General features: G+C 40.6%; 1 protein-coding gene across 2 annotated transcripts in view; it reads right to left on the bottom strand.

The window, feature by feature from the left end:
- The window catches only part of DPH6 (diphthamine biosynthesis 6), a 187,314-nt gene extending 163,326 nt beyond the window's left edge, over positions 1–23,988 (bottom strand). For both annotated transcript variants that reach the window (XM_059705354.1, XM_059705363.1), the window contains exons 1-3: positions 23,854–23,988; positions 18,578–18,672; positions 9,528–9,721 (exon numbers count right to left, since the gene is read on the bottom strand). In XM_059705354.1, the coding sequence (XP_059561337.1) occupies positions 9,528–9,721; positions 18,578–18,672; positions 23,854–23,876 (312 nt within the window). In that variant the 5' untranslated portion in view covers positions 23,877–23,988. The remainder of the gene's footprint in view (positions 1–9,527; positions 9,722–18,577; positions 18,673–23,853) is intronic.
- Between the last annotated feature and the right edge of the window lie 3,274 nt (positions 23,989–27,262).

Here is a 27,262-nt window from a genome sequence, read left to right as displayed (position 1 = left end):
TCTATTTTATTCTACAAAAGGTTTCTTAAAAAATACATGTAGCATAGTCAGGGGAAAAAATAAACTTAATAGGACACAGGCACCGAAGATTAGAAAACATAAAGAAAGAAATTTGAAAGACAAGTTAAACATACAGAGCACACTTTAAAATATATGGAGTAGATGATAAAATGGAAAGAAATCTATAGTTTGTAGAAGAAAGGAATACAAGGACATAAACATAAGTCAGCTGTTTAATTTATAGGAGATACATATATCCCACATTCAAAGGCTGTTAAATCACGTCGTTTACCCATATCTTCAGAAAAATATCACTTCTACTGTCGTGGTAAACAACCTGCTTCCCTATTTATAATGGTCTGGCCCTCTAGCAACTTCAGCACGAAATTATAGCTAATTTGCCTACAAATGTCAGGTGGTCATAATAATCTGGCCATTCAGTGTAGAGGCACTGAATCAGGCAAAAGAGAAAAAGAAAGAGTATATATGTGTATGTGTAATATACACCCAAATTCATTGATATCAAGTGGAAAAAATTAAAGGTTGAGGAAACAGAATGATAGTTTTGCTAGAATGAGGGAATCACATTTTCTACACTTTAGGGAGGAATCTATAGATTAAGACTCTAAACCTGTGATAAGTTTAAAAACTGTAATAAATGACAGCATTTTTACCCCCAGTCATATCTTCCTTGTGTATTTTCTCATGCATGCCTGGCTTTATCTTCTGCAAGGGCCAGGCATGGCATAGCCTCAATAAAGCCACACCTGGGAGTCAAAATGATGCTGGTCTGTGCTAATTCCAACTCTTCTGTTTAGATCTCCCAGAATCAATACTAGCAAAGCACTTCTTGTGCCAAAGAACCAGGTTTAATGTCCAAAATCTTGGGAACAGACAGGGCTTAAGGCAAGCTGTGCAATGCTGAAGAGCCAGGAGCAATCTGTACAGGGCTATGTGCCTGTTTATTTAGCACTATATCTGGGTACTTTCTGAAAATCTTAAGGCTATCTTATATGTTCCTCCCACTCCAAATCTTTTGGATATGCCTGAAGCCACCCAATGACTTAGAGTTTTCTCCCCTCCCCCAAGATCCAAAGTGAAAAGATATCAACAAAGTAATTTTCCACCATAATAAATAGGTTTACTAACATGCAGATACCAAAAATGATTTGAAAAGTATCTGCTCAGCACTTTTATAAAATATTCTGCAGCTGGAAAATTTTCTTGGTACACTAAGTGGTTACACTGCCAAATCTAACTGGATCCCTTATTTTGAAAAGTTTCACTATAAAAAATTGATAAACTTTGGACTAATTTATTCAACAATGCTTTAAAAGCCAGCCATATGCCAGGAATCCTGCTTGACAATAGAGATATAAAATAAAGAGCACTGAGCATATCTGTGAGGGTCTCACAGTCTAGCAAGAGATAGCCATATAAACAATCCTAGCAATGTTCTGAGAGCACAGTAAGGTATAGACAAGCTGCCATGGAAGAGACAAGATTGCTAAATTAGAGCTGGTTTCATAGAAAGGTATGAAAGAAGAAGGGTTCTTTAGGAAAACAAAAAGATAAGGATATAGAAAAGCATAGGCAGAAACTCAGATGTGAAGAGCAATCTCCTAGAAATGTAGGTAGTTCAGTATAACTTGAACCCAGAAGCTTTTGTAGGATTGCAAGGACTTCTTTTTTCTTTAAAAAATAAAAAAATACACACACACACACACACACACACAGACACACACACACACACACATATATATATATTCTTTCTTTTTTTTTTCCAGAAAGGAAGGGAAAGGGAGAGAGAAAAAACAAACAAAACATCAATGTTGCCTCCTGCATGCCACACACTGGGATTGAGCCCGCAATCCGGGCATGTGCCCTGACCACCAGGAATAAAACCGTGACCTCCTGGTTCATAGGTTGAAGCTCAACCACTGAGCCAGGCTGCAGGACCTCTTCTTAAAGATTCTTGTGTTAGACTAATGTGTTTGGACTTTATCTTAATAGTGGGTCAGTCAAATATTTATACAGATCAGCTGACAACAATATGGTAAGAAGGGCTAGATGGAGCACAGAAGACGATAGTGAGGGCAAGTTGACTAGTTAGGAGATTCTTGCACACTACAGATGAAAAAACAGTAACAGTGGGAATAAAACCATAGAAATGTCAACATGGCCTACAGATCTGATGGTGGTGGCTGAGATAAGAGGGGGCTGATAAAAATTGAAAGTCTAATAGTGAGGCTCACGTTAGACTTAGGTGGTAGGATACATGATGATTTTAACTAAGAGGGGTAGATAGGAAATGAAGCAAGTTTTGTACAAAAAATATTATGAATACACTCTGAACTTGTTAAGTTTACCATGCAAATATGATATTAAGGGGGGGAAATCATAAGCTACTGAATATATAGGTCCTAGAGTATAAGCTTACAGTTGTGGCACCAATGGTCAACTATTTTTGGAAATAGTAAGATGATAGAAAGGAAGAAAAGCAAAAAAAGAGAGAGAAGAAGAAGAGAAAGAGAGAGATATTGAAAGGAAAACCAGCTAGGATGGCTCTGTAGTTTGTAAACAGTTGAACCTATTCATTTTCAGGAAAAGTCTTGCTCTTTGCTGCCCTGCCACAGTTCAACTTATACCAGTAATAGGCTGCTTTATATTTGCAGATTCACCCTTCTTTCAACGGGTTCTGTTGTTTCTACACAACCAAGAGACTCCATCTTTTGTTCCAAGAATGGTATATGACCTAGATCTACCCAGTAAAATGAAATCATCTCCAAACAATGACTGGGCTTATGGATGATACGAGTCAGGACACAGAGTGACAATGAAACATAATTGGATGTTTCTTTGAACTATTTAAGAAGACAGGAGCTTTTCCTACTAGAATATAACTGGGAGCTATCTTCAACCTACAAGGGTCCTGGCTAAGAACAGAATCAACAGAAAGCAGAGGCAAGAAATAGAAATAGGGGTTCTGGCCAGTGTAGTCAATGGTTCAACTCCAGGTCAAGGACATGTACCTGGGTTGCAGGTTCAATCCCTGGTCTTGGTCGGAAGGTGTGTGGGAGGCAATTAACAGATGTGTCTCCCTCACATTGATGTTTCTATCTCTCTCTCGCCCTCCCTCCTTTCCACTCTCTCTAAAAATCAATGGAAAAAATATCCTTGCGTGAGGATTAACCAAAAAACAGCAACAACACAGAAATAGGGAAATGGGCAGTGAGGGAAACTTTGATTATTTAGTGTGTCCTGCATCTAGTCTACTTGAAACCAAACTTAAATTATTGTCAAGAAATCCTCATTTTATTTAAACCAGCCTGAATATGACTTTCTGTTCCTGGTAACCAAAAGAATTCTAACCAAAGAAAAGAGTAAATGGCAATTGATATTTACTAAAAATATTAACTTAAAATCTGTTTTCAAAAGCCAGTCATTTATTTACAAACCTATCAATAGTAAATATTCCATTAAAAAGGCAGTTATTCATTTATTGTTGTATTCAAATCACAAGCGTCATTAAGTAATTCAAGGTTATGAATACCAAGATACCTAATGAAAAAAAAATAATATGAGAAGAAAAGTAACAAAGATTAAAACAGGAAAACTGAAATTAAATATTAAACTTAAGTAAGGACATTAAATTAATTACATTATAATAAAATTAACACATATTTCTGGATCAAAAGATTCCATTAAAATTAAAACAAAGGTATAACCTCCAAAAAAACAAAGAGAACAGGGGTGAGACAACAATGGGGAAAAAATTTCAATTCATTTCTTTAGTCAAAAAGCAGATGAAGAAGGGATGATGACGGATAAATCAACAGAAAAAGCTATAATCTACTCTTTGCATGGAAAAGAAGAAAGTCAAGAAAGGATCTAAACTAGGCCACATTATCCTGAACTCTAGGTATAACAAATGTGAGCTATGAGGCTAGAAAAATTCTGAAGTCAAAGTTAAAAGTGTTCACAGTCAGCAACCAAGACCTTTGAAAAAGCCTACCATAACACAAGAGAACAAAACATAAGAAAAAAAAAGACCACAAAGAAAACATTAATATTTCAGGGAATAAATGACAATGTTTAAAATCTCTATCTGTATTTAAAGAAGAATGGAGGGATGCTATACCATAGAAAGAGAAACAGGTTGTTATAAAAAAAGAAAAGAAAAAAAGAACAATCTAAAACAAGTCAAGTTCTTAGCTATTAAAAATGATTGCTAAAATATATAAGAAAAGACAAGAGACATGAAATTTCATTCTAAGCAGTCTGAAATTTCATCAGTGAGAGTACCAGAAACAGGGAATAGAGAAAGTCAGGGTACCCTATTATCAAACAAATAATGGGAAAGCATTTCCCAGAGTTGTTCTCACGTGGCAATTTTATTGGCTCTGCCATTTTTTGCATCAGATTTGACATCAGGTGTTTTTTTTCCACATGGGGAAAGTAAAGACCATAGCAATTCTAGGTCTCACATCCACACATGCCTCTGTACAGGAGAAAGAGCTTATCTTCTGCCAACCATCCATCATCCTAGACTTCATTCTATGTGGTACAATACAGGTTAACAAAACCATCCCTGATTTGATCACTATGCCCAGGAGAATGCAACATTGTGGCTGGCTTTCACTTGGATTAATGCCGTCCCTGAATTAACATTAAGGGAACAAGGCCAGGGATATGCTGCTTCTCAATATGCAGCAGAGAAGCAGGGGAAGCAACTTTCAATGCCCAATACGTTTTTGTGACATTTCAGTACACCAAGCAAACACAATCATAAAAGTTAATAGAGAAAAAAAACACTTGAGTCAGCTAAAAAGGAACAAAAATTACATCAGCATCAAACTTCTCATCAACAAAATGGTAGAGTACCATGAAGCAATGCTTTCAGTGATTTGCAGAAGAATGACTTTTAATCTAAAATTTTAAATTCAACCAATGTATCGATCAAATGTGAGGACAGAATAGGAACATTTTCAAAATGTAAGGATTTGAAAGTACCTTCTCTAAGGAAGTTTTTTAAAGATGGACTCCATTTAAGTAAGAGAAAAACCAAGAAAGAGAAAGATAGCAAATCCAGTAAGAAGTGGCTCTAAACCAGTGGAGAAAGAAATAATATAATGATCCTTAAATATATTCTCTATAGAGATAAGTTTATAGATATCTTTCAGTAACTACTACATCCCTTATGTAACTTAAAATTTTACACAGAATTTTAAAAATACTACATTTTCAGGAAATAATACAGGTTATCTATATGCCAAATTACTCCAGACGAGAACTAAAGTGAAATTTTTATATTAAAGAAATTCTAAAGAATAAAAGAATAGTTATATGAAAATCAGGTATTCTGCAAACAGCCTAGAATCCTATCTAATAATAGACAAACATGGTAATTAACTGTACCTCTGACCACTTCCCATTGGCTAATCAGGGCGATATGCAAATTAACTGCCAACCAAGATGGTGGCCGGCAGCCAGGCAGCTGAAGCGAACAGGAGGCTTGCTTGCTCCAGTGATGGAGGAAGCCAAGGTTCTCCGCCTGCCGCTGCCGGCCTCTGAGCTGCACTCTAAGAAACAATGTTGCAATTATAGAAGCTAAACAAACCCCAGAAACTTGCTTTCAGCCAGCCGGGCCTCAGAGCTGGAGCTGCAACAGTGCTTCAATTATAGAACCCAAACAAACCCAGATACCTGCTTTCAGCAGCTGAGGTCTCAGAGCTGGAGCCGAGCCTCAGAGCTAAAGCCGGCTCTCAGTTCCAGTGACAGCCATAAAAGGTAAATAAATCCCAGAATTTAAAAAAAAGAAAAAAAAGGAAAGGTTGGGAGCTTCAGTCACCCACCAGCCTGAAAACGACCCTCAGCCCCTCACCCAGACTGGCCAGGCACCCCAGTGGGGACCCCCCACCCTGAAGGGGGTGTGACCAGCTGTAAACAGCCATCATCCCCTCATCCAAGCTGGCCAGGCATCCAACCGGGACCCCCACCCTGATCCAGGACACCCTTCAGGGCAAACCAGCCGGCCCCCACCCGTGCACCAGGCCTCTATCCTATATAGTAAAAGGGTAATATGCAAACTGACCCTAACAGCAGAAGGACCGGGAGTGACTGGTCACTATGACACACACTGACCAACAGGGGGCAGATGCTCAATGCAGGATCTGCCCTCTGGTGGTCAGGGCGCTCTCACATGGGATTAGCTCTGCTCAGCCACAAGCCAGGCTGATGGATGCCAGTACAGCAGTGGTGGTGGGAGCCTCTCCTGCCTCCTCAGCTGCGCTAAGGATGTCTGACTACAGTTTAGGCCTGCTCCCCGCTGGCAAGTAGACATTCTCTGAGGGCTGCCGGGCTGCCAGAGGGATGTCTTATTGCCATCTTAGGCCCAATCCCCTGGGGAGCAGGCCTAAGCCAGCAGGTGGTCATCCCCTGAGTGGTCCCAGACTGCGAGAGGGCACAGGCCCGGCTGAGGGACCTGCCTCCCCCTCGAGTACACAAATTTTTGTGCACCGGGCCTCTAGTATAATAATAAAAGCATAATATGCTAATTAAACTGGACGTCCTTCCAGATGAAGCCAGGGCTGCAAGGGAAGTCCGGGTCCCGGATGCCTGCTGGAGGCCAGAGGGAAGCCAGTGCCAGCAGCTGGGAGAAGGAAGACCTACTTTTGCACGAAGTTCGTGCATCGGGCCGCTAGTGTGTGTGCGTGCATGTGTGTGTGTGTGTGTGTGTGTGTGTGTGTGTGTGTGTGTATATGAAGGCATTTATACATATATATATCATAATCATCTGAGATATAAAGGCTTATTATAGTTCTAATAGTTGTAATGACTTCTACAAAACGTAGGAAAATGTTGACTCTGTAAATTAGTCCAAATCTTTCCTACTTCTTTTCAATTAGCTCTAATATTTAGGGAGAAGAAGAACTATAAAAACAAAAATGACTTACATGTGAAAATCACAAAATTACAATCTGTTATAAATACATGTTTAAAATTAAAGGGAATCTAAATGTTTTTAATGTTTCATTAATATTTAAAAGATTTAAAAAAGCAGTTTCATATTTTTCTTACAAGTGAAGACTAACTTGACAAATTACAGGTCTTCTAGATTCATTTTTTCCATAATTATTTAATTATTCATTAGAATATGTAAGACCTCTACTAGAATCTTTGTACCAGTGGCTCATAAATGGATATGATTATCCAAGTCTGGTTATACAATCTCTTACATAAAAACAATATATTTCTGATATCGATGTCCTTAAACTATCCCAAAGTAAAATTAATATTTCTACACAGAAAAAGAAGAAACTATTTGGTCCCAGACAACTTGATAACATCTCTTTCAACTATAGTTATAATTATCACGTACAAACTTCCAAAGCAGAAGTTGTCAAGATTTAACATTATCATTATATATGTCATAACTGATGGTTATAAAAGATAATGGGAAAGCATCCATTTCTCCAAAGACAGCATAGATAAAAAGATAAATTTCTCCTTAATTATTACTAATCTGACCATTTTTAATTAAATTGATTAGTAATTTATTATCTTTCCCTTTCTTAGAAGGCTGTTATTATCACAGAGCTTCTCCAAAGTTATCAGTTATCAATGATTTTTAAGCAATCCAATTACTTCTTGTGTGAACCCCACCATTTTGTAATACTGGCTTATGCTATAACTTAATTATTAAATTTCTTTATATGGTGAGAAAGAAATTTTTAAAAACGCAAAATTTGCACTCAGTATCTCATACTGTCAAAATCCTAGTTGCCCTTATGGAGAGATGACTATTACAAGTGGACTATTAAAACTCTTAAGTTTTCCCTCTTGTTTGATAATCAAAATAGTTTTCATTAGCATGTATCTTCCCTAAAGGAAGAAACCGGGGCCCTGTGATTTCCTTTGGAAGTATCTACTTCTTATGCTATCCAGAACTAAACAGTAAATTATGGAATTATTCTAAGTGTTTCCCCTATCAGTTTCTTTTTTAAAGAATAAATGAAAATGTTGTGATATTCAAAATAAATACTTTAGTCAAACAAACTTTAAAGGAATTTAAATACTTTATATATTTTTAATCAAAATCCTTAATTGATATTAAGCTTTGATCAGCATCAAATTTAAAGTTTAGACTGAAGTAATTATTTGGAACTAGCAAATTGACATGGGTTCATGACTAACTTCTGAAAAGCTGAACTCTGAAGATTAAGAAAATGCAATGCAATATCCCTTTGTAGAATGAGAGACAGAAATCTTTCTTCCTTTGTAAAAAAAAGAAAATAGTTAAGTCACCCAGGAAATATTGGTTTTAATTGTTTCATTCTATATGCTTATATGAATTGACTCAAGTTGACTGGATAGAATTCATATTTAAGGACTGAATTCAAATACTTGACTACCGATGAGAATAAAAAGATAATCTCCATTAATTAATACTTACTGAATATAATGCCTACTAGATAAATAACCCCCCACCCCCACCTTCCCTCCTAAAATTTCTGTCTAGAGCAGTGGTTCTCAACCTTCCTAATGCCGCGACCCTTAAATACAGTTCCTCATGTTGTGGTGACCCCCAACCATAAAATTATTTTCGTTGCTACTTCATAACTGTAATTTCGCTACTGTTATGGATCGTCATGTAAATATCTGATATGCAGGATGTATTTTCATTGTTACAAATTGAACATAATTAAAGCATAATGATTAATCACAAAAACAATATGTAATTATATATGTGTTTTCCGACGGTCTTAGGTGAACCCTGTGAAAAGGTCGTTCGACCCCCAAAGGCGTCGTGACCCACAGGTTGAGAACCACTGGCCTAGAGAAATTAACAATGAATATGCAACAGCTGCCAAACTCTTACATATAGGGACTTACGTATTTAATTCATACCTCTTCTACTAGGTTTAAACAAGGCTCCGTTTCTCACTTTCCGTAAGTCTAGTTAAATTTCACCATATCAGAAAGGTCTTGCTTGGCCACTCCCTGCTGTCACTCTCGTCACCCTGACTCTTTCATTCCTCTTCATAGCACCCTTCACCACCAAGCATATTGTTCATTTGTTTGTTTATTGTCTGTCTCCTTCCAGGGGAAAGTAAGCTCCTACAGAACAGGATTTTGTCTGATTTTCGCAATGCCCCATTCCCCAGTTCCTAGAACTATACGTTCAAGCTCACAGTCTGTATTTAAAAAGTATTTGTTACAAAAAAAAAAAAGTGATTGAAAGGTTATCAGTTTCAAAATCCTAAGGAAAAAAAAACTTAGCTAAATATCATCTGACAGTCCTGGGTGCCAAACTATACCAAAAGTTTTATTTTTAAATAATATTTAATAGAAAGGTATAGTAACAATTTTCTTTTCTATTCAAAAAGACAAAAAAAAAAAAAAACCTTCCATAGAGCAGTTAGGCTACTAGCAGTTACAAATTATTTATTACCAAATAAGTCAATAAATGTAATTTTGCAAATTATATGTGAAATTCAGTAAATGTAATTGGTCACTCTGCATACCTTAACAAGTTTCAAAAGCTCATAGAGGTCTTCAACCTCATCACCTTCACATTTGGAGTACACTCGTCCTGTATCCACACTCCTCCCTCTTATGGTTCGGCGATAGAGGGGAAGAGCCATGGCTTCTGCATACAAGTCAATGGCATGATGGCCCACTGTCTGATACATGTAGCTATCCAGTTCATCTGACCCCACTGTAAAAAAAGGGGAAATAATCAGTAAAACAGGGTGGGAAAAAAAGTGGATTTGAAAGTCTATCTAGTTTTATTGCTTAGAGAACAGTTAACACATAACTTAAAAGTTTACTATACTATATCTCTCTGTATTCTGAAGTGAAATAAAATGAGTTGCACATTTTTCCTTAGTTGCATCCAAACATCAACAGCTATAGTAATCTCTACTGTTGATTATAAATACAATCCTATATAATAAAGAGCTAATATGCTAATTAGACTGGATGGTGGAACGACCTTCCAGAATGACTTTCTGGAACAACCAGTGGGTGGGGGTGGGGCCACAGCCAAGACAGGGCCAGGGCTGAGAAGGCGTACCCTTGCACGAATTTCATGTATCAGGCCTCTAGCTATATATAAATTTCAGGCCTCTAGTTATATATAAATTTTTAACTATGTAATTCTGTTATCAGAGAAAAAGTGTGGATGGTCTTTCTCTGTTGCTAGTGGGAATAGTATTCTTGGGATACTGCTGGGTTAAGCACTTCCAGAAGCCCCCCTGGGAGGATGAAATGTGGTAGAAAGGTTTATTTCCATGGAATTATATACCTGGGTTTCAAAAGTCCCACTTCCCTTAATTTGGTCCTGGAAAATGTGCAGCTGGGGATTCAGTAGAGCTAGAAGCAAACCCAGTGTCCAGAGCTTCCATTCCATGTTGGAATTGGGTCTGGTACAGCAACACACTAGTTGCAGTCCATTAGTCCATTGTGTGGAGTGCACATGGCCGTGGACCATGCACGCCCCTTGCAACAAGAGAGCCAGGAGCCAAGAATGCAAGAGAGTGGACTCCTTTGTTTAGGAGATTAAATATCTCAAACCTTCCAGCACTTGTAGTGACCATGCCTACTCTAACCAATGACCTGTTTGCAGGTGTGACTGACCGACAAGTACCTTCCCTATTTCACCCAGACTTTACGGGAGTAAGTCTATTTGCCCCCTGTCCAGTCCCTTCCCCCAGCGATCTGAGAGGAATAGACTGGTGATTTCCCGGGAAGTGTTAAACCGCAGGTTCCTGGCAAAGCTGCAAAAATGACATCTAATATTTGGCCTTCCCTTTCCTCCTTTCCTGTTATTATTAAGTAGGTTAAATTATAACAGTATCACAATGAATGTTTAAAAAGAAATCTATCCAATAAATGTTTTTTAAATTAATTCAAGGTTATTCACAAAGTCATTGAGTTATAGCAGAAAAGCTTTCTTAATTAAATATCTACTTAGTTAATAAGTGACAAATATTTGTAGAAGAAAAATTTAGATTCTCTTGTTATGTTTTATATGCAGCATTTCAACAAAACATGTATAATAATAAAAGTGTAATATGCTAATTAGACCTGATGTCCTTCCAGATGACCTTCCAGACAAAGCCAGGGCTGTGAGGGAAGCCCGGGTCTCGGGTACCTGCCAACGGCTGGAGGAAAGCCCAGGTCCCGGATGTCTGCTGGGGGCCAGAGGGTCTCCTGGAGGGAAGTCCAGGTCTCAGGTGCGAGAGGGAAGCCGGTGCCAGCAGTGGGGGGAAGGAAGGCCTCCTCTTGCACGAATTTTGTGCATTGGGCCTCTAGTCCTATATAATAAAAGCCTAATATGCTAAGTGTCCATTTGTTTGACCATTTGACCAGTCGCTATGACGTGCTCTGACCACCAGTGGGCAGACACTTCCACTGGTAGGTTAGTTTGCTGCTGGAGTCCAGCCAATCAGAACTGGGCAAGATGGGTGGGACAAGCCCTGGAGCCCTCCTGCGGTCTCTCCCCGGCCCTGATCGTGCACCAGTGGGGTCCCTCGGCCTGGCCTGCACCCTCTTGCAATCCAGGACCTCTCAGGGGATGTCGGAAAGCCGGTTTCAGCCCAATCCCCACAGGTCAGGCTGAGGGACCCCACCGGTGTATGAATCCGTGCACCAAGCCTCTAATATAAATATACTAGCATATAAGTTCAATATTTTTAAAGCATTTACAAAGGTGTATAGAAACATAACTTAAGCTAATTAAGTTGACAATCACAGGTTGTAACAAGATTCCACAAACATCTAGTACAGTGATGGCGAACCTTTTGAGCTCGGCGTGTCAGCATTTTGAAAAACCCTAACTTAACTCTAGTGCCGTGTCACATATAGAAATTTTTTGGTATTTGCAACCATAGTAAAACATAGACTTATATTTTTGATATTTATTTTATATATTTAAATGCCATTTAACAAAGAAAAATCAACCAAAAAAATGAGTTCGCGTGTCACCTCTGACACGTGTGTCATAGGTTCGCCATCACTGTACTAGTATATGGGTTAAATATTTAAAACAGCTGAGTCACATTAGAATCTTTGGTGATGTGAACAAACTTAGAAATATATTGCAATAGACTCTGTGATCTCATAATTTTACTTTTCAGAAAAAAAGATTATTTACAAAGATATTTATCACAGCATCTATATATATAGAAACCTAAGTGATCAACCAACTAGCCGGTAGCTATGACGCGCACTGACCACCAGGGGGCAGACGCTCAACATAGGAGCAGAAACTACAGGCTTGAAAACATAGAACAGGCTGATGAATCTCAGAGGGAAGTGGGGAGGAGGGAGGGCGGGAAGCGATCAACCAAAGATCTTATCTGCATACTAGAAGCCCGGTGTCCCTTGGCCTGTCCTGAGGGGATGGGGCCAACACCATCCTGGTGCACAGATTCATGTACCTGTGGGGTCCCTCAGCCTGGCCTGCGGGGATCGGGCCATAACTGGCTCTCCGATATCCCGAGGAGTCCTAGATTGCGAATCTGTGGTGCACTGGGCCTCTAGTTATTTATAATAGACTAAAGGTCCGAAGCAGAAAATTCGTGCAAGGGGCTTGGCCCTCACAACCCCGGCTGCCTCGGCCCGCCCTCACAGCCGCGGCCAGCCCTTGCAGCCCCGTCTTCATCCAGAAGGTCGTCCAGATGGTTGTTCTGTTTGGTCTAATTAGCACATTAGCTCTTTATTATGTAGGATTAAAAACTATACTATATCCATGAAATACTATGCAGCCATTAATTAAATTTGAAGAGCTTTCTCTAAGATATATTCTGCAGAAAAGAAATATCATAGGTATTAATAGGCATTGGATATTAATAGGTAATAGGAAAAACGGATTCCCTGGTCAAATAAATTTTTAAACATGAAACTAAACTCTGTTAAGTAAGTGTCTTTGCTGCAATTCTTCCTAGGCTACTGTGTTTAAGTTGCTCCACTGAAGGGACAAAGTATGAACTCTCTCTCCTCTCTTTCAAATGTATCTATTCATAGAACACTTAGATTTCATATGGTACTTGTATTCCAAAGAGGATATCTAGAAAATGCTATGGTAAAATAATACTTAATGACACAGAATATGTTCACAAGATGTTGTTAAAAAAAAAATGACAAAATAATTTGTTCAGCATATATGTTTGTGTGTGTGTGTGTATATGCATATATGTCACGCAGGTCCAGGCTTTCCACTGAATGTGAAAGTATCCTATCAAAAAGGCATGAAAATGATATTGTAAGGAATGGCCCCTTGAGTAATCAAAACCATCAACCATCTGCTATCACATTTTGGCTCACCAATCTTCTGAGCCCACACATTAGACTGGGACCCACACTCACATTATTATTATAAATCTGTCTACTCCCGGTCACATTAGGAAGAAGAGATACAGCCAGTTACCTAAAAAATCTTCAGCCTACCTTCATCTCAAACTTACATGTTAAATGTATTAGTTTTAAAAAAACACGGATACAGTCAAATTAATATATTTAAAGAACTTTGAGTTACGTAGCAAGATACTTCCTGATGCTAGCACAATAATTAAAATATTTTACTGACATCAAAAACCTAGAAGACTATTTTCCTTTAAGGCTCCATTCAGTCCTAACCACACTGTAACTTTTATTAATTCCAGCTACATAGTAACAATGGTATGAAATCAAGTAAAACCAAAAGGCTCCACTGTTGCCTGAAGCACCTCAATTAACATGCCACAGAAGTTCCTACTACAAATTTAAAGAGATGGTTTTATGAATTCTATGACAATTTCAAATTATTCCATTGATGAGGATAAATTCTTTTCCAGACAACCTATTAAAACCTAGTACTATGAATTCACTATAACTAATTTTACACTGGAGTCATCTCCACCAGTCATTCTTCATTAAGGTTCCTTTGGCAACATGTTTGGGCGGAAAAGAAGTCAATCAATGAATCATTCAATAATCACCAACTTCCTGCTAACTTTAAATAAAGATTAGATAAACCGTCTCCATCTCCCAACCCACAGCCATCTATTCTCTTCCACTACAATTACGATAGTTTCAGCTGACTGCTTCCAGCTTTTACTTCATAATATTCCAATTTACTAACAAGTTTTTACTTCATAATATTCCATTTACTAATGATTTTTTTCTCACTAACAATATTCAAAATAAATGTCTTCATTCCGCGGTGAACTATAAAGATATACTTTGCTTGTAATCTTACCCACCCTGCCAGTGAACCATTAACACATGGACGATTATATAGTAACTAGAGGCCTGGTGCACAAAATTCATGCACTGGGGAGGGGGGGTCCCACTGCCTGGTCCACATCCTCTTGCAGTTGAGTAGCCCTCGAGGGATGTGTGACTGATGTCTTAGGCCCGTTCCCCGTGGGGAGCGGGCCTAAGCCAGCAGTCGGACATCCTTAGCACTGTGGCAGAGGTGCTGCCGTGAGCCTGGCTTCTGGCTGAGTGGCGCTCCCGCTGTGGGAACGCACTGACCACCCAGGGGCAGCTCCAGCATTGAGCATCTGCCCCCTGGTGGTCAGTGCACATCATAGCGACCGGTTATTCTGCCGTTTGGTCGATTTGCATATTAGCCTTTTATTATATAGGACTAGAGGCCCAGTGCACAAAAATTTGTGCACTTGAGGGGGACCCTCAGCCCAGCCTATTCCCTCTTGCAGTCTGGTACCCCTCAGAGGATGTCCACCTGCTGGCTTGGGCCTGCTCCCTGGGGGGATCGGGCCCAAGCTGGCAGTCAGACATCCCTCTGGCAGCCCAGCAGCCCTTGGGGGATGTCCACTTGCCAGCAGGGAGCAGGCCCAAGCTGCAGTCGTACATCCTTAGCGCTGATGAGGAGGCTGGAGAGGCTCCCACCACCACCGCTATACTGGCAGCCCTCAGCCTGGCTTGTGGCTGAGCAGAGCTCCCCCCGTGGGAGCACACTGACAACCAGGGAGCAGCTCCTGCATTGAGCCTCTGCCCCCTGGTGGTCAGTGTGTGTCATAGTGACCAGTCATTCCCAGTGGTTCTGCTGTTAGGGTCAGTTTGCATATTACCCTTTTATTATATAGGATAGAGGCCTGGTGCACAGGGAGGTGGGGGCCGGCTGGTTTCCCTTGAAGGGTGTCCCGGATCAGGGTGGGGGTCCCGCTGGGGTGCCTGACCAACCTGGGTGAGGGGCTGATGTGTGTTTGCAGGCTGGTCACACCCCCTTCATGGTAGGGGTCCCCACTGGGGTGCCTGGCCAGCCTGGGTGAGGGGCTGATGGATGTTTGCAGGCTGGTCAAGCTTCCTCCAGTGGGGAACCTCATCCCATGGAGGTTTGGCCAGCCTGGGTGAGGGGCTGATGGCTGTTTGCAGGATGGCCACACCCCCTTTAGGGTGGGGGGGTCCCCACTGGGGTGCCTGGCCAGTCTGGGTGAGGGGCTGAGGGCTGTTTTCAGGCGGGCCAAGCCCCCCCGGCGACGGAAGCTCCCAGCCTCTCCTTTTTTTCTTTTCTTTTTTTTTATTCTGGGATTTATTCACCTTCTATAATTGAGACTTTGTCACCTTGAGAGGTGCTCAGAGCCAGCCAGGGCGGGCGGGAGGGAAGCTTGGCTTCCTCCATTGCCAGGGGCAACCCACTCCTGCTCACTCCAGCTCCGTGGACACAGCTGGCTGAAAGCAGGTATCTGGGGTTTATTTACCGTCTATAATTGAAACTTTGTTGCTTTGAGTGGAGCTCAGAGCCGGGCTGCGGCAGGCGGGAAGCTTGGCTTCCTCCATCATTGGGGCAACAAAGCCTCCTACTTGCTCCAGCTCCATGGCTGCTGACCGCCATCTTGGTTGGGTTAATTTGCATAGTTGCTCCGATTGGCTGGTGGGTGTGGCTTAAGGTGTAGTGAAGGTATGGTCAATTTGCATGTTTGTCTTTTATTAGTGTAGACTAGAGGCCCGGTGCACGAAATTCGTGCACGTGGGGGAGAGGGGGTCCCTCAGCCCAGCCTGCATCCTCTCCAATCCGGGACCCCTTAGGGGATGTCCAGCTGCAATCTGGGACCGCTGGCTCCTAACCACTCACCTGCCTGCCTGCCTGATCACCCCTAACCACCTTTGCCTGCTGGCCTGATGTCCCTAACTGCTCCCCTGCCTTCCAGATCGCCCCTAACACCTATGCCTGCTGGTCTGATCGCCCTTACCCGCCTCTGCTTCGGCCCCTGCCACTGTGGCTTTGTCTGGAAGAATGTCCAGAAGATGGCTGGTCTAATTAGCATATTACCCTTTTATTAGTATAAATTAGAGGCCCAGTGTACGAATGCGTGCATGGGTGGGATCCCTCTTCCTGGCCGCCTATCGGGAGCCATCCCCCAGTCCCGACTGGGGCCATTTGGGGCTGGCTGGCTGGAGGAGGGACAACAGGAGGTTGGCCAGCCGCGGGAGGTTGGCTGTGGGAGTGTGCATCATAGCGACCAGTCAACCAGTCATTTAGTCGACTGGTCTTAATGGTAGCTTAGGCTTTTATATAGATAGATTATGTCAAGTATGTATTATATGTTATATAAATATATGCTTTTAATACCAAGACCTCTCAAGATAGAAAGTTTTACAAAACCCACATGCCTAACTAACCAAGGATAAAGGAGTCTCTTTTGTTTTGGTAACAGAATATAGCCTTAAAAAAAAAAATCTGTTCCTTCTTTTATAATACAGAAGTTACTATACAGTTCCTACTCATCCTTAGTCAAGAGTTATCTCTTTATTATTTAAAATACAGAAATAGGAGGTTTTCAAAACAGCTCACTTCTAAAAAGCTGTTATTACCCATCATCAGAACCCCAGTACAAAATCCTAGAGTATATGTTTACCCCAACCTTCTACAGAACTTGTTCTATTTCTTCTGGTAAAATACCTTTAATCTCCATCTTCCCACTTCACTTTCAGCTTTACTTGGGTTTTATTCACAGAAGGAAAAAACATCTGACCAATAACTGCTGGCTATTCTATGGCTAATCCTAGTTAGTTTATTATTCATCTGTCCACCAATAAACTGAGTGAATGCCTACCAGGTACACAAAGCGGTCTCTAGTGCTGAGGAACTGACCTTTTCTCTGAAGAAGCTTACAAGCAATCTACCTATTTAGGGATAAAAAGCAAAGACAAAATAAACAGAAAATAGTAAAATGATATAAAATTAAAAATTCAATAGTCTGACAACTTTGAAGAAGGAAAGATGAAGGAAGAAATGAAGGAGGGAAGGAGGAAAAGAAGGAAGGACTGATTGATTGATTTAGAGCTAGTTTCAGATTCGACTACATTTATTGGATGCCTACCTCATGCCAGGAACAACGATTAGTGTTTTCATATATAGTGCTCATTTAATTCATCCTAAAATAATAGCACAGCACAGCATAGAGTCTTGAAAGAAGATGAGTAAAGTGAATGATAAAAATATTTTACTAGAAGTATGAGGAAAAGTATTCACAAACTTAGACAAGTGTTAATCTCTCTCTATGGCACTTTAGCAGTTAATGTTTATAATTATATGGTTATAATACAAGAGTATAAAAATCAGTGAATATTTTCCTTTTTTTAAAGGTCTAATTGGGAAAAATAATTATATAACCATGTGGTGATGGATGTAAACTAAACTTGTGGTAATCATTTCACAATATATACATATGCCAGATCATTATGCTGTTCACCTTAAACTACTACAATGTAGCACATGAATTATATCCCAGTTAATAAAATATATTACTGAGGGTTGACTGTATCCCTCCCAAATTCTTATTTTGAAGTTCTAACATCCATTACCTCAAAATGTGACCTTATTTGGATATACTGTCCTTGCAGATGTAATTAGTTAAGATGAGGTCATTAGGGTAGACCCTTAATCCAATATAACTGGTGCATTAAAAGGAAATTCAGGCACACATGGACAGAGAGGAGGAAAAAGTTCTCATTGGGAAAATGTCATTGTTGAGTAATCTGAAAAAAGTACCTAAAATGAGGTCTGTGGATTATTTATGGATGTCCTTGTTACTACTGACAAAAAGTGAAAATGTATTACTTTATACATCTATCAAGTCTCATACATTTTGCTTACATCTAAACTAAATATTTTATAATATTTATAAAATAGCTAAATTAAATATTTTATAATAAAATTCATACATTATCACCTATCAATACATGTCTTATTTCCCAAGCTCCTAGTGGCTCTATCTTATTTACCTATGTAGTCCCTACAAAACTTGGAAATGTCTTGTGGTAGAAAGACAGTGTGAAGTAAGAGAGTTCAAGGCTCAGCTCTGCAAGTTTGTCTAGCTATTTTGCCTTGGGCAAATTTATAAAACTCTGAGCCTCAGTATCCTGCTGAATAAAACACTCTAGGAGTTGTTATGAGGATTAAAGAATATGTAGTTGAAAACACTTAGCATTGAACTTAGCATCCAATAGGTGCTAAAGATGTACTAGTTCCTTTTATATTTTTGTAGACTGTATGCAACCAAATATAATGAAGTTGGAGTTTCAGTCACTTAGAAAATTTCCAATAAAAGTATACACTGACCTTGGTTTTCAGGTGGTCTTAGATTTGCTAAAGCAACAATCTGATGCCCAGCAGCAATGCACTGCATCATGTTGTAGCAGCTGTCCTTCCCACCACTAAAACATACAGAGATATGTATAAGGTTATTGACCATTATTCAACATAGAATCATTAGGTACCAAAATAGGACACATTTATTTAGCTCTTCAAAATTTGGGGGCCTACCTTAATTTAGAATGCAAAACACCACATGTACTTTATGTAGCATAAGCAAACTGAATGAACAAATCTGAATGTCTAAGGTAGATATGCACAAGAGCTTATGAAATTATATGCCACTATAACAAAGACCATTCTAAACAAAATATGACAACTCTTTGGTTTGTGACAGTAGCTTTACTCAATATACAAAGTACTTGCAAATAAAATGATTTAAGTTTACATTCCAGCCCTAGCTAGTTTGGCTCAGTGGATAGAGTGTTGGCCTGAGGACTGAAGGGTCCCAGGTTCGATTCCGGTCAAGGACATATGCCTGGGTTCCGGGCTTGGTCCAAGTGTGAGGCATACAGGAGGCAGCCAATCAATGATTCTTTCTCATCACTGACGTTTCTATCTCTCTCTCCCATCTCCATTCCTCTCTGGAATCAAGAGAGGAATATAAAAATATATTTAGATAAGTTTACATTCCAACTAAATACTTATTATATATACTTTAGACGAAATTCTCTACAAAAAAATAGAAAAATGTCTGTTACACTGTAAGAAATCTAACAACTGGCCTCCATCACCAATTAAAGGATCAAATTAAAAATCTGAGATCCGCCTGGCTGGCATGGCTCAGTGGTTGAGTGTTGACCTGTGAACCAGGAGGTCACACTTTGATTCCCAGTCAGGGCACATGCCCAGGTTGCGGACTCGATCCCCAATGAAGAGCATGCTGGAGGCAGCTGATCAATGATTCTCTCTCATCATTGATGTTTCTATCTCTCTCTCTCTCCCTCTACCTTCCTCTCTGAAATAAAAATATGTTTTATAAAAATCTGAGATCCACTCCAGTGACAAAGTATGACATACTTTGTGGGTTCAAATTCTGTAGAGATAGAAAGCAAAATGCCAAATTATACCAACAAAGTTAAACATCAGTACTGTCAGTACTTCAACATTTTTTTTTAAATATATTTTTATTGATTTCAGAGAGGGGGAGGGGGAGGGGGAGGAGGAGGGGGAGGGGGAGGGGAGGGGAGGGGAAGGGGGAGGGGAGGGGAGGGGGAGGGAGAGGGAGAGGGAGGGAGAGGGAGAGGGAGAGGGAGAGGGAGAGGGAGAGGGAGAAATATCAATGATGAGAGAGAATCGTGGATAGGCTGCATCCTGCAAGCCTCCCACTGGGGATCGAGCCCGTAACCCAGGTATGTGTCCTGACTGGGAATCAAACTGTAACCTTCTGGTTCGGTTCGTAGGTCTATGCTTAACCACTGAGCAACGAGAGACAGGAAGTACTTCAACTTTCAGCCATCACTATATGATGGCAGAATGAGGCTTGAGCACAGATCTAATTAACAGATTAAAAAGAGCTAAATCTGGCCCTGACTGGTTTGGCTCAGTGAATAGAGCGTCGGCCTGCGGACTGAGGGGTCCTGGGTTCGATTCCAATCAAGGGCATGTACGTTGGTTGCGGGCACATCCCCAGTGGGGGGTGTGTGGGAGGCAGCTGGTCGATGTTTCTCTTTCATCGATGTTTCTAATTCTCTATCCCTCCCCCTTCCTCTCTGTAAAAAAATCAATAAAATATATTTTTTTAAAAAAAGAGCTAAATCTGGTACCAAATTTACCTAAGCAAGAGGCAAATCACTTAGTCAAGAGAAGTGGTACTTCATCTGCAACAAAGTTGAATGGCAAACTCTATGCTATTTGGGTTTCATACTGTTCTGATTCTCACTATACATGCTTCTTCCTTTCTTTTAACATTGCCTCTCTTCCCTTTTCTTGCTCCTCCTGTTTCCCTTCTTTCCAATTTTCGCTTAAGATTTGCAAATGTACCGAGGCAATGTTTAGACCTATTCATAGCCCAAAAAACTAAGAGAGACTTTTTATTCTACAAGCTGGCCTTTTCATCTTTTTAGTGCATAACATCTGTCTGCCTCTACCATATTCTGATCAGTTACAGCCATCATTCCAGAACTTCACAAGGAGAGAGATTGTAAGGGACAAAATGAAGTTACACATCACACTCCCTTTCCTCAGATTCTGATATTCCCATATATCCGTATTCCACAACTTCCCCTACTGAATTTCACTGCTCTATTTCCATAGGACAAAAAGATATAATTCTTTAGGCTCTCTCTCTCTCTCTCTCTCTCTCTCTCTCTCTCTCTCTCTCTCTATATATATATATATATATATATATGCCTAATATGCAAATTGTCCCCACAGGAGTACAACCAGGAGACCGGTCGCTAGCTATGACATGCACTGACCACCAGGGGGTGGCGCAGCCAGAAGGCCCCAATCAGCCCTGATCACTGGCCAGGCCTAGGGACCCTACCTGTGCATGAATTTTGTGCAACGGGTCTCTAGTATAGAATAGTTAAGATGAAAGGGTATATCTCCACAATTCTAATTCCTTACAATAGTAAAGATAAAGGATATACATCTGAAAACAGAACTTAGCTTTATAATTTATTTTAAAATGCTAAGCTTTCAAATATGGTTTTAAAAAGTATTTCCTGACCAGCTGGTGTGGCCCAGAGGATTGAGCACTGCCCCATGCACCAAACGGTTCAATTCCTGGTCAGGACACATGCCTCGGTTTCAGGTTCAATTTCCACTAGGGGGTGTGTGAAAGGTAGCTGATTGATGCTTCTCTCTTCCTCTCACCTCTCTATGTAAAATCAATAAAAACATATCAAAAAATAGTATTTCCTAAATTGTGTTCTGTGGAACACTACTATCCAACAAGTACTCTAAGGACAATGGTTCTCAAGGTCAAATAAGTTTGGAAAATACAGATCATCTTATCCCCTGAAAAGTCACAGAATACATTAGGATATGTTATGTAAGAAATTCCACAGAAAAGATCAGAATTTTAATTTCCAACTTTTGGATACTAGCTATATTACTCAATGTGTTTGTGTTTATATACTTCATTATAAAATTAGAGAATGGCCTAGCTAATCTTCAAAGTGTCACTCAACTGTAAAATTCAATGATTCTATCTTTTGTGTATTAGAAAAATAATGTTCTTTGTGGTCTAAGGCAGGGGTGGGGAATGTCCCACTCTAGGGCCTGAGGGCCACATAAGGCCTGTGAATCATTTGGTCTGGCCTTGCCAAGGCATTTGAGGTGAGTTAATTAAACGTTTGACAAAATATAGCACATTAATTTTTAAGTTGATAATTTTGTATGACCCATGAATTAAGTTATAAATATCTAAATGGCCCTTGGCAGAAAAAAGGTTCCCCTCCCCTGTCTAAAGAAAAGGATCTTGATTTCACTTACTCTCTAAAACACACACATATCTCTCTCTCTTTTTAGTGCACACACACACAGACACTTGGCAAATAGAGTAGATTCACTGTATTTAATTAACTCCATACATACTCAAGCATACCAGTATATGCACGTAAATGTATATTATATGGGTACTATATATGAATACATAGCTCATATGTATTCATATATATATATATATATATATATATGTAGGTATGAATATACTGCATTCACACCTACAGTATGTCTCCTAGCATTTATACAGATCTCACCATTTAGCAAGAATTTTCCAACAATGCCTTTTTTAATTTGTTTTATTAGAAAAGTAATGTATGCACATTACATAATATTTAGTGTAATGGATTACACCAATCTTCTCTCCTTCCCTCCCAGATTTCAGAGTCTTCAGTTGGTGTCTCTTTAATGGTTAAACTTTTGGCAAAGTGAATATAAATGTAAATTACTCATTTCCTGGACTACTTTTTATTCTTATCTACCTCCTAGATCAAATGAAGACCACAATGGTCAAAGCTTAATCATTCACTTTACAAAATAAACAATACTTCTTGACCCTACAGTTTCCTAAAAATGGTAATGAAATAAAAGAAACCGGAATATTCCAGAAGGGGTTAGTGTTATGTCGAGACCTTAATAAGTCAGTAGCAACTACCTAGGGCATTGAACAATAATATGAAATTTTCAATGGGTTTACAAAGAAAATGCATGGTTGCAACGTAGATCAGACACCCTATAGAGATCCAAATCTCATCAAACAAAATTCAAGTAGACTAAATCCCCCCCTTTTCCTGTTGTTATTGTGTTCCCCTTTGCTTCAATTTTCAGATTGAGTACGGAAACATTTTAACGGGCCTGGTGTTGGAGGACTTTAGACATCGAAATATGACGGGCTGCCATACATTTCAAAGTCCTTTTGGAATATGAAGTATTACCATACGTTATTCCAAAAGCAACCATTGTGTATCTGAAGCAAGAGCAACCAGATCTAGGGTGTGGGGGATGGAAAAGCGCTTACTATGCAAATATGCATAACCCTTGGGCACAGACAATAGCGCGGTGAAGTCCTGCCCTGGGGCGGGACGGGGTGGAGGGGGGCACAGGGGAGGAAATGGGGGATATCTGTAATACTGTCAACAACCATTAATTAATTGCTTTTTAAAAACTGGCACAAATCCATCTCCATCCTTAAGCGCCAAGGTAAAATACATCCATGTCCTAAGCCACCCGGACACACCTAGAGGCCAGGTGAGGGAGAGGAGGGTTTATATAGAAAGGGTCAGAGAGACACAGCCTCGGGTGGAAGGCTGGACCCAGAAGACCGGCTTTAAAGACTACAGGTTAACACAGAAGAGGATGAAGAAAGCCGGGAGAAAACCGCGGAGAGTCACGCTGTGGCTCTCAAACTTCCCAGCAATTATAACTTTTAGGAATCCGCCCCCGGGCCGTGTCAGGCTAATGAAACCAGCGCTCTGGCCGTGAGGCCTCAGCATCAGCAGTTCCTAGTTCCCAAAGTAAATCCGAGTCTGAGGGACAGAACAAATGGGGCGGCGACCAGCAGAGAGGAGAGGAGGGGCGCGAGTCCGAGGCCACGAGCCCCGCCGGGCTGGGCGCCGGCCCGAAGGCTCCGCCTCTTCCTGTGGCAGGGGGGCCGCCTGAACCATCGCGCGCTCCCCCACGGGCAGCCTCTTTCACGGCCACGGGCGGTGGCGGCGGCGGCGCTTCACGCCCACCAACAGAAAGGGGCTGCAGGCTGCCAGGGGAAGAAGAAGGTGGCACCAGCGCCAGGTTACCTGATCAAAGCCGCGACCCTCATGCTGGTCGCAGTGCGCGTGCGTGCGGCGGGCGGGTCCGTGACGTCATTGCAGCCGCGCCCGGGTGGAAGCGTGGCGGGGCCTCACGCTGGTGTTCACTCCGCTGCCTGTCCGCCTGTCCGCTTGTCTGACTGTCCGCCTGTCCTTGCAGCTGCCGGGGGATGCCTCCCTGGGGAGCATAGGCCGCATAGGCACCTTGTCCCTGGGGCAGGGCCATCCCGGCCCAGGAAACGTGGGTTTAGGCGCGGTCTGACCACCTAAGTGAGGGCACTGAGGTTGCCAGGAAAAGGGCAAAGTCCGGTTGCAGGGTCCAAGCACCGTGGCGATGTATTTGTATAGTTACTTAAGCTGTAAGTTGAAGCACTTGTGGATGTGCACAGGGAGAGGAAGTTTGCTTTTGCTTCCTCAGCCACCCCCAAGAAGCACCCTTTAGTTTTTTAGTTTATATTTCCTCTGTCCTCCAAACCTAAATCTGTACCTAGCCCAGAGACCTCTAGGCTCCGTGTGGTTCTGACCCTTGAGTAATGGAGAAGCTAGCTGAGAAGCCAATTAAGGCTCATCACCAAAGCGCAGCGGCCTTGCAGAAAGAAAATCAAACTTCTAAATTCATTCACCAAGTAGTTCCGTTTTGCCTTTCAGGTACCAGCCACTGTTTTAGTTTCTTGGGATACATTCATGAATAACACAAGGCTCACTTCCCTCATGGAGTTTATATGGAGGTGGAGAGATCAGACAATATACAGCTAAAAATTATATAGTGTGTTAAAAAGTGGTAAGAGCTCTAAAAAAAAAAAAAGATTATGAGTTATCAGGAAGGAGGAGGAAGGGCAAGTTGCAGAAATAAATAGAGCATCAAGTGGGACTTAATAAGGTAAGAGTTGAACCAACTAAAAGGAGGAGACTTATCTGTGTAAAATGGGATGTGCTCTACACAGAAGAAAAAAAAACTAGAGCCAAGACCCTAAGTACTGTGAGGAAGGAAGAAACTTTATCCTCCATTTTTTTCCAGGGTTTAATAATTAAATCTATGTGAGACGTTAATAAAAGAAAATAAATTTAATTACATACCTACATATGGGAACACCTCATACATGAGAGAGTTGGAGACCCCACATACATAAGAGGTTCAGAGACAGAAAAGTGAAGTATATATGGCATTCTTGGCTAAGGATGAGATCACGCACCTTGGGGTTTCAGAGGATCATTATAGGATGATAAGAGCAGCATATGTTCAGTAATTAGTAGTTTACCTATACATATACATAGGTCAGAAAAGGTTATCTTTGACAATAGCATTATGCGAAAGGTCCCTCATTCTAATTCTTCTGGTAGTTAAAGGGGGCTGGGCCCACAGGATCTCCATTGCCTTTAGCTCAAAATAATCTTCATACCACAGAGCACATCTGAGGGTGACATTCTGAACCCCTACTGTGCCTGTGTTTTTGTGGAAGAACAAGGCTGGTCAGTGTGGCTTAAGCAGAGTGAGTAAGGCTAGGAGTAGTGGAAGATGAGGGTCCAATGATGGAGGGAGAAAAAAAGATCTTATTGGGTCTTATAGGCCATAAAAGACTTTATCTTTTACTTTGAGAGAAGTGGATGGCCATTGAAGGGTTTTGAACAGAAGTATGAGACTTAAAACTAAATGGATTATACTGTGCTATCTTGAGAGTACAACAATAAGAGGCTCTTCCAATAATCCAGGAGAGAAATGAGGCCTGGAACCAGAAGGAATTTGGTAGGAGGATTTCAGCTCTATTATGAAAGTAGAGCCAATAAAATTAGATGGATTAGATAAGGGACTTGAGAAAAAGAAAGCCATGAAGTTTGATGCAAATGCCATGAATTAAATAAATTAATATATGTAAAGAACTTAGAATTGAGCCTAGTATATAGTAAGCATTCCATTTTATTATCCTATATAATAAAATCATAGTATGCAAATTGTTTCCTCAACTGGGAATTTGACCATGGGGTAGGGCCAGCTGGGGGAAGGGAGGGAGTACCCAGCCGGCAGCTGGTAGCCGCTAGGGACCCTACCAGTGCACAGATTTTGTGCACTGGGTCCCTAGTATTATAATGTTCTCATTAACTCTGATACTTTTGGTATGGGGTGACTAGAGCAGAGACTGACAGTCTGCATACCAATTTCAGCATCTAAAATTATGCAGTTTTAAAATTATGCAATTATGGATATTTACTGAGTCAAGTATTTAAGGAGTTTGCAGTCTACCTGGGAAGATAAGACAAATATATTTAATAAAACTTTACAATACCTGAGGGCATATTTTGAAAGCAAGAAGTATGTAATGCATATAGAAATAGGCCCATGAGGTGAATCCATAGGGTAAATGCTAGAATAAGGACAGAATGTGAGAGGTTGGCAGAAATGAATAGGAGGAACAGGGTGACCTTATAAAAAAGCTAACAGACAGGTGGAGGAGTTCACAGCACATCCCCTCAAAATCAGCTGCTTTGGCATATTGATTATTTTAACTTACAGTCACTTGAGAAATAGGAGATGCAAGAAGAAAATCTGACCCTCCTTTTTATTTCTGAAAGCAGGAGATAAAATTCCCATGTATGGTGCCCTCTCTGTCCATGGAGGAAAGAAGACACTGTTATCACCAGTGACAGATAATCAGGGAACTGAGGTGGAAAAAAAGGGAATCTGTACAAATAGAACTTGTTAAAATAACTCTTTAGCTTCTTCATCAATGCTTTTCTTTGTTCAATCTACTATTAAAGCATTTACATTTTACCATGTTTTTGGAGGGGGGTGTATTCTCTTGGGAAGGCTCCTGTGTACATGTAAAATTTTTTTAATCAAATGTGTATGTTTTTGCCTGTTAACCTGTCTTATATCAGTGTAATTCTTATACCCAGTTAGATACCCTGAGAGGGTAACAGAATTTTTTTTCTCTCCTGCACAGAAATGAGTGTGGTGTGCTGAGCCCCAGTGAGGAAACCAGTCTGATGAATGGTGAGGATATATTGAAAAGAGAGGAAGATAGATTGGGTGGATAGGATGATGCCATATTACGCAGTCACAGAAAACCCAAATGAGGCATTTCAACACCAGGAAGGTTACTCTGGCTATGCTTGCCATCATTTGTCAGGAGATTGTGTGAATTAGAAATAATTAACATGGTGAGTGATTTTTACGAAATAGGTTTAGAACACCCCTAAGTCCTCTACATTTTCTATCAAGGGATATCCTTTTTTTACCATTTGCCATGAGGGAATGGGGAGAGAAAATACTGAGAGTCTCTTCCTAAAACTACATCCTTAAGATTATGATGTGTTTTTTTTGTTTCTGGCAACTGGGATTTATAAGCTTTAAGACATTCTCAACAAGTAAATATATCATAGTGTATATATTCTGGAGTTA

The sequence above is a fragment of the Myotis daubentonii genome, chromosome 1 (genome assembly GCF_963259705.1).
Source record: "Myotis daubentonii chromosome 1, mMyoDau2.1, whole genome shotgun sequence".
Taxonomy (NCBI): domain Eukaryota; kingdom Metazoa; phylum Chordata; class Mammalia; order Chiroptera; family Vespertilionidae; genus Myotis; species Myotis daubentonii.
This window is presented reverse-complemented; position numbering and strand designations above follow the sequence as displayed.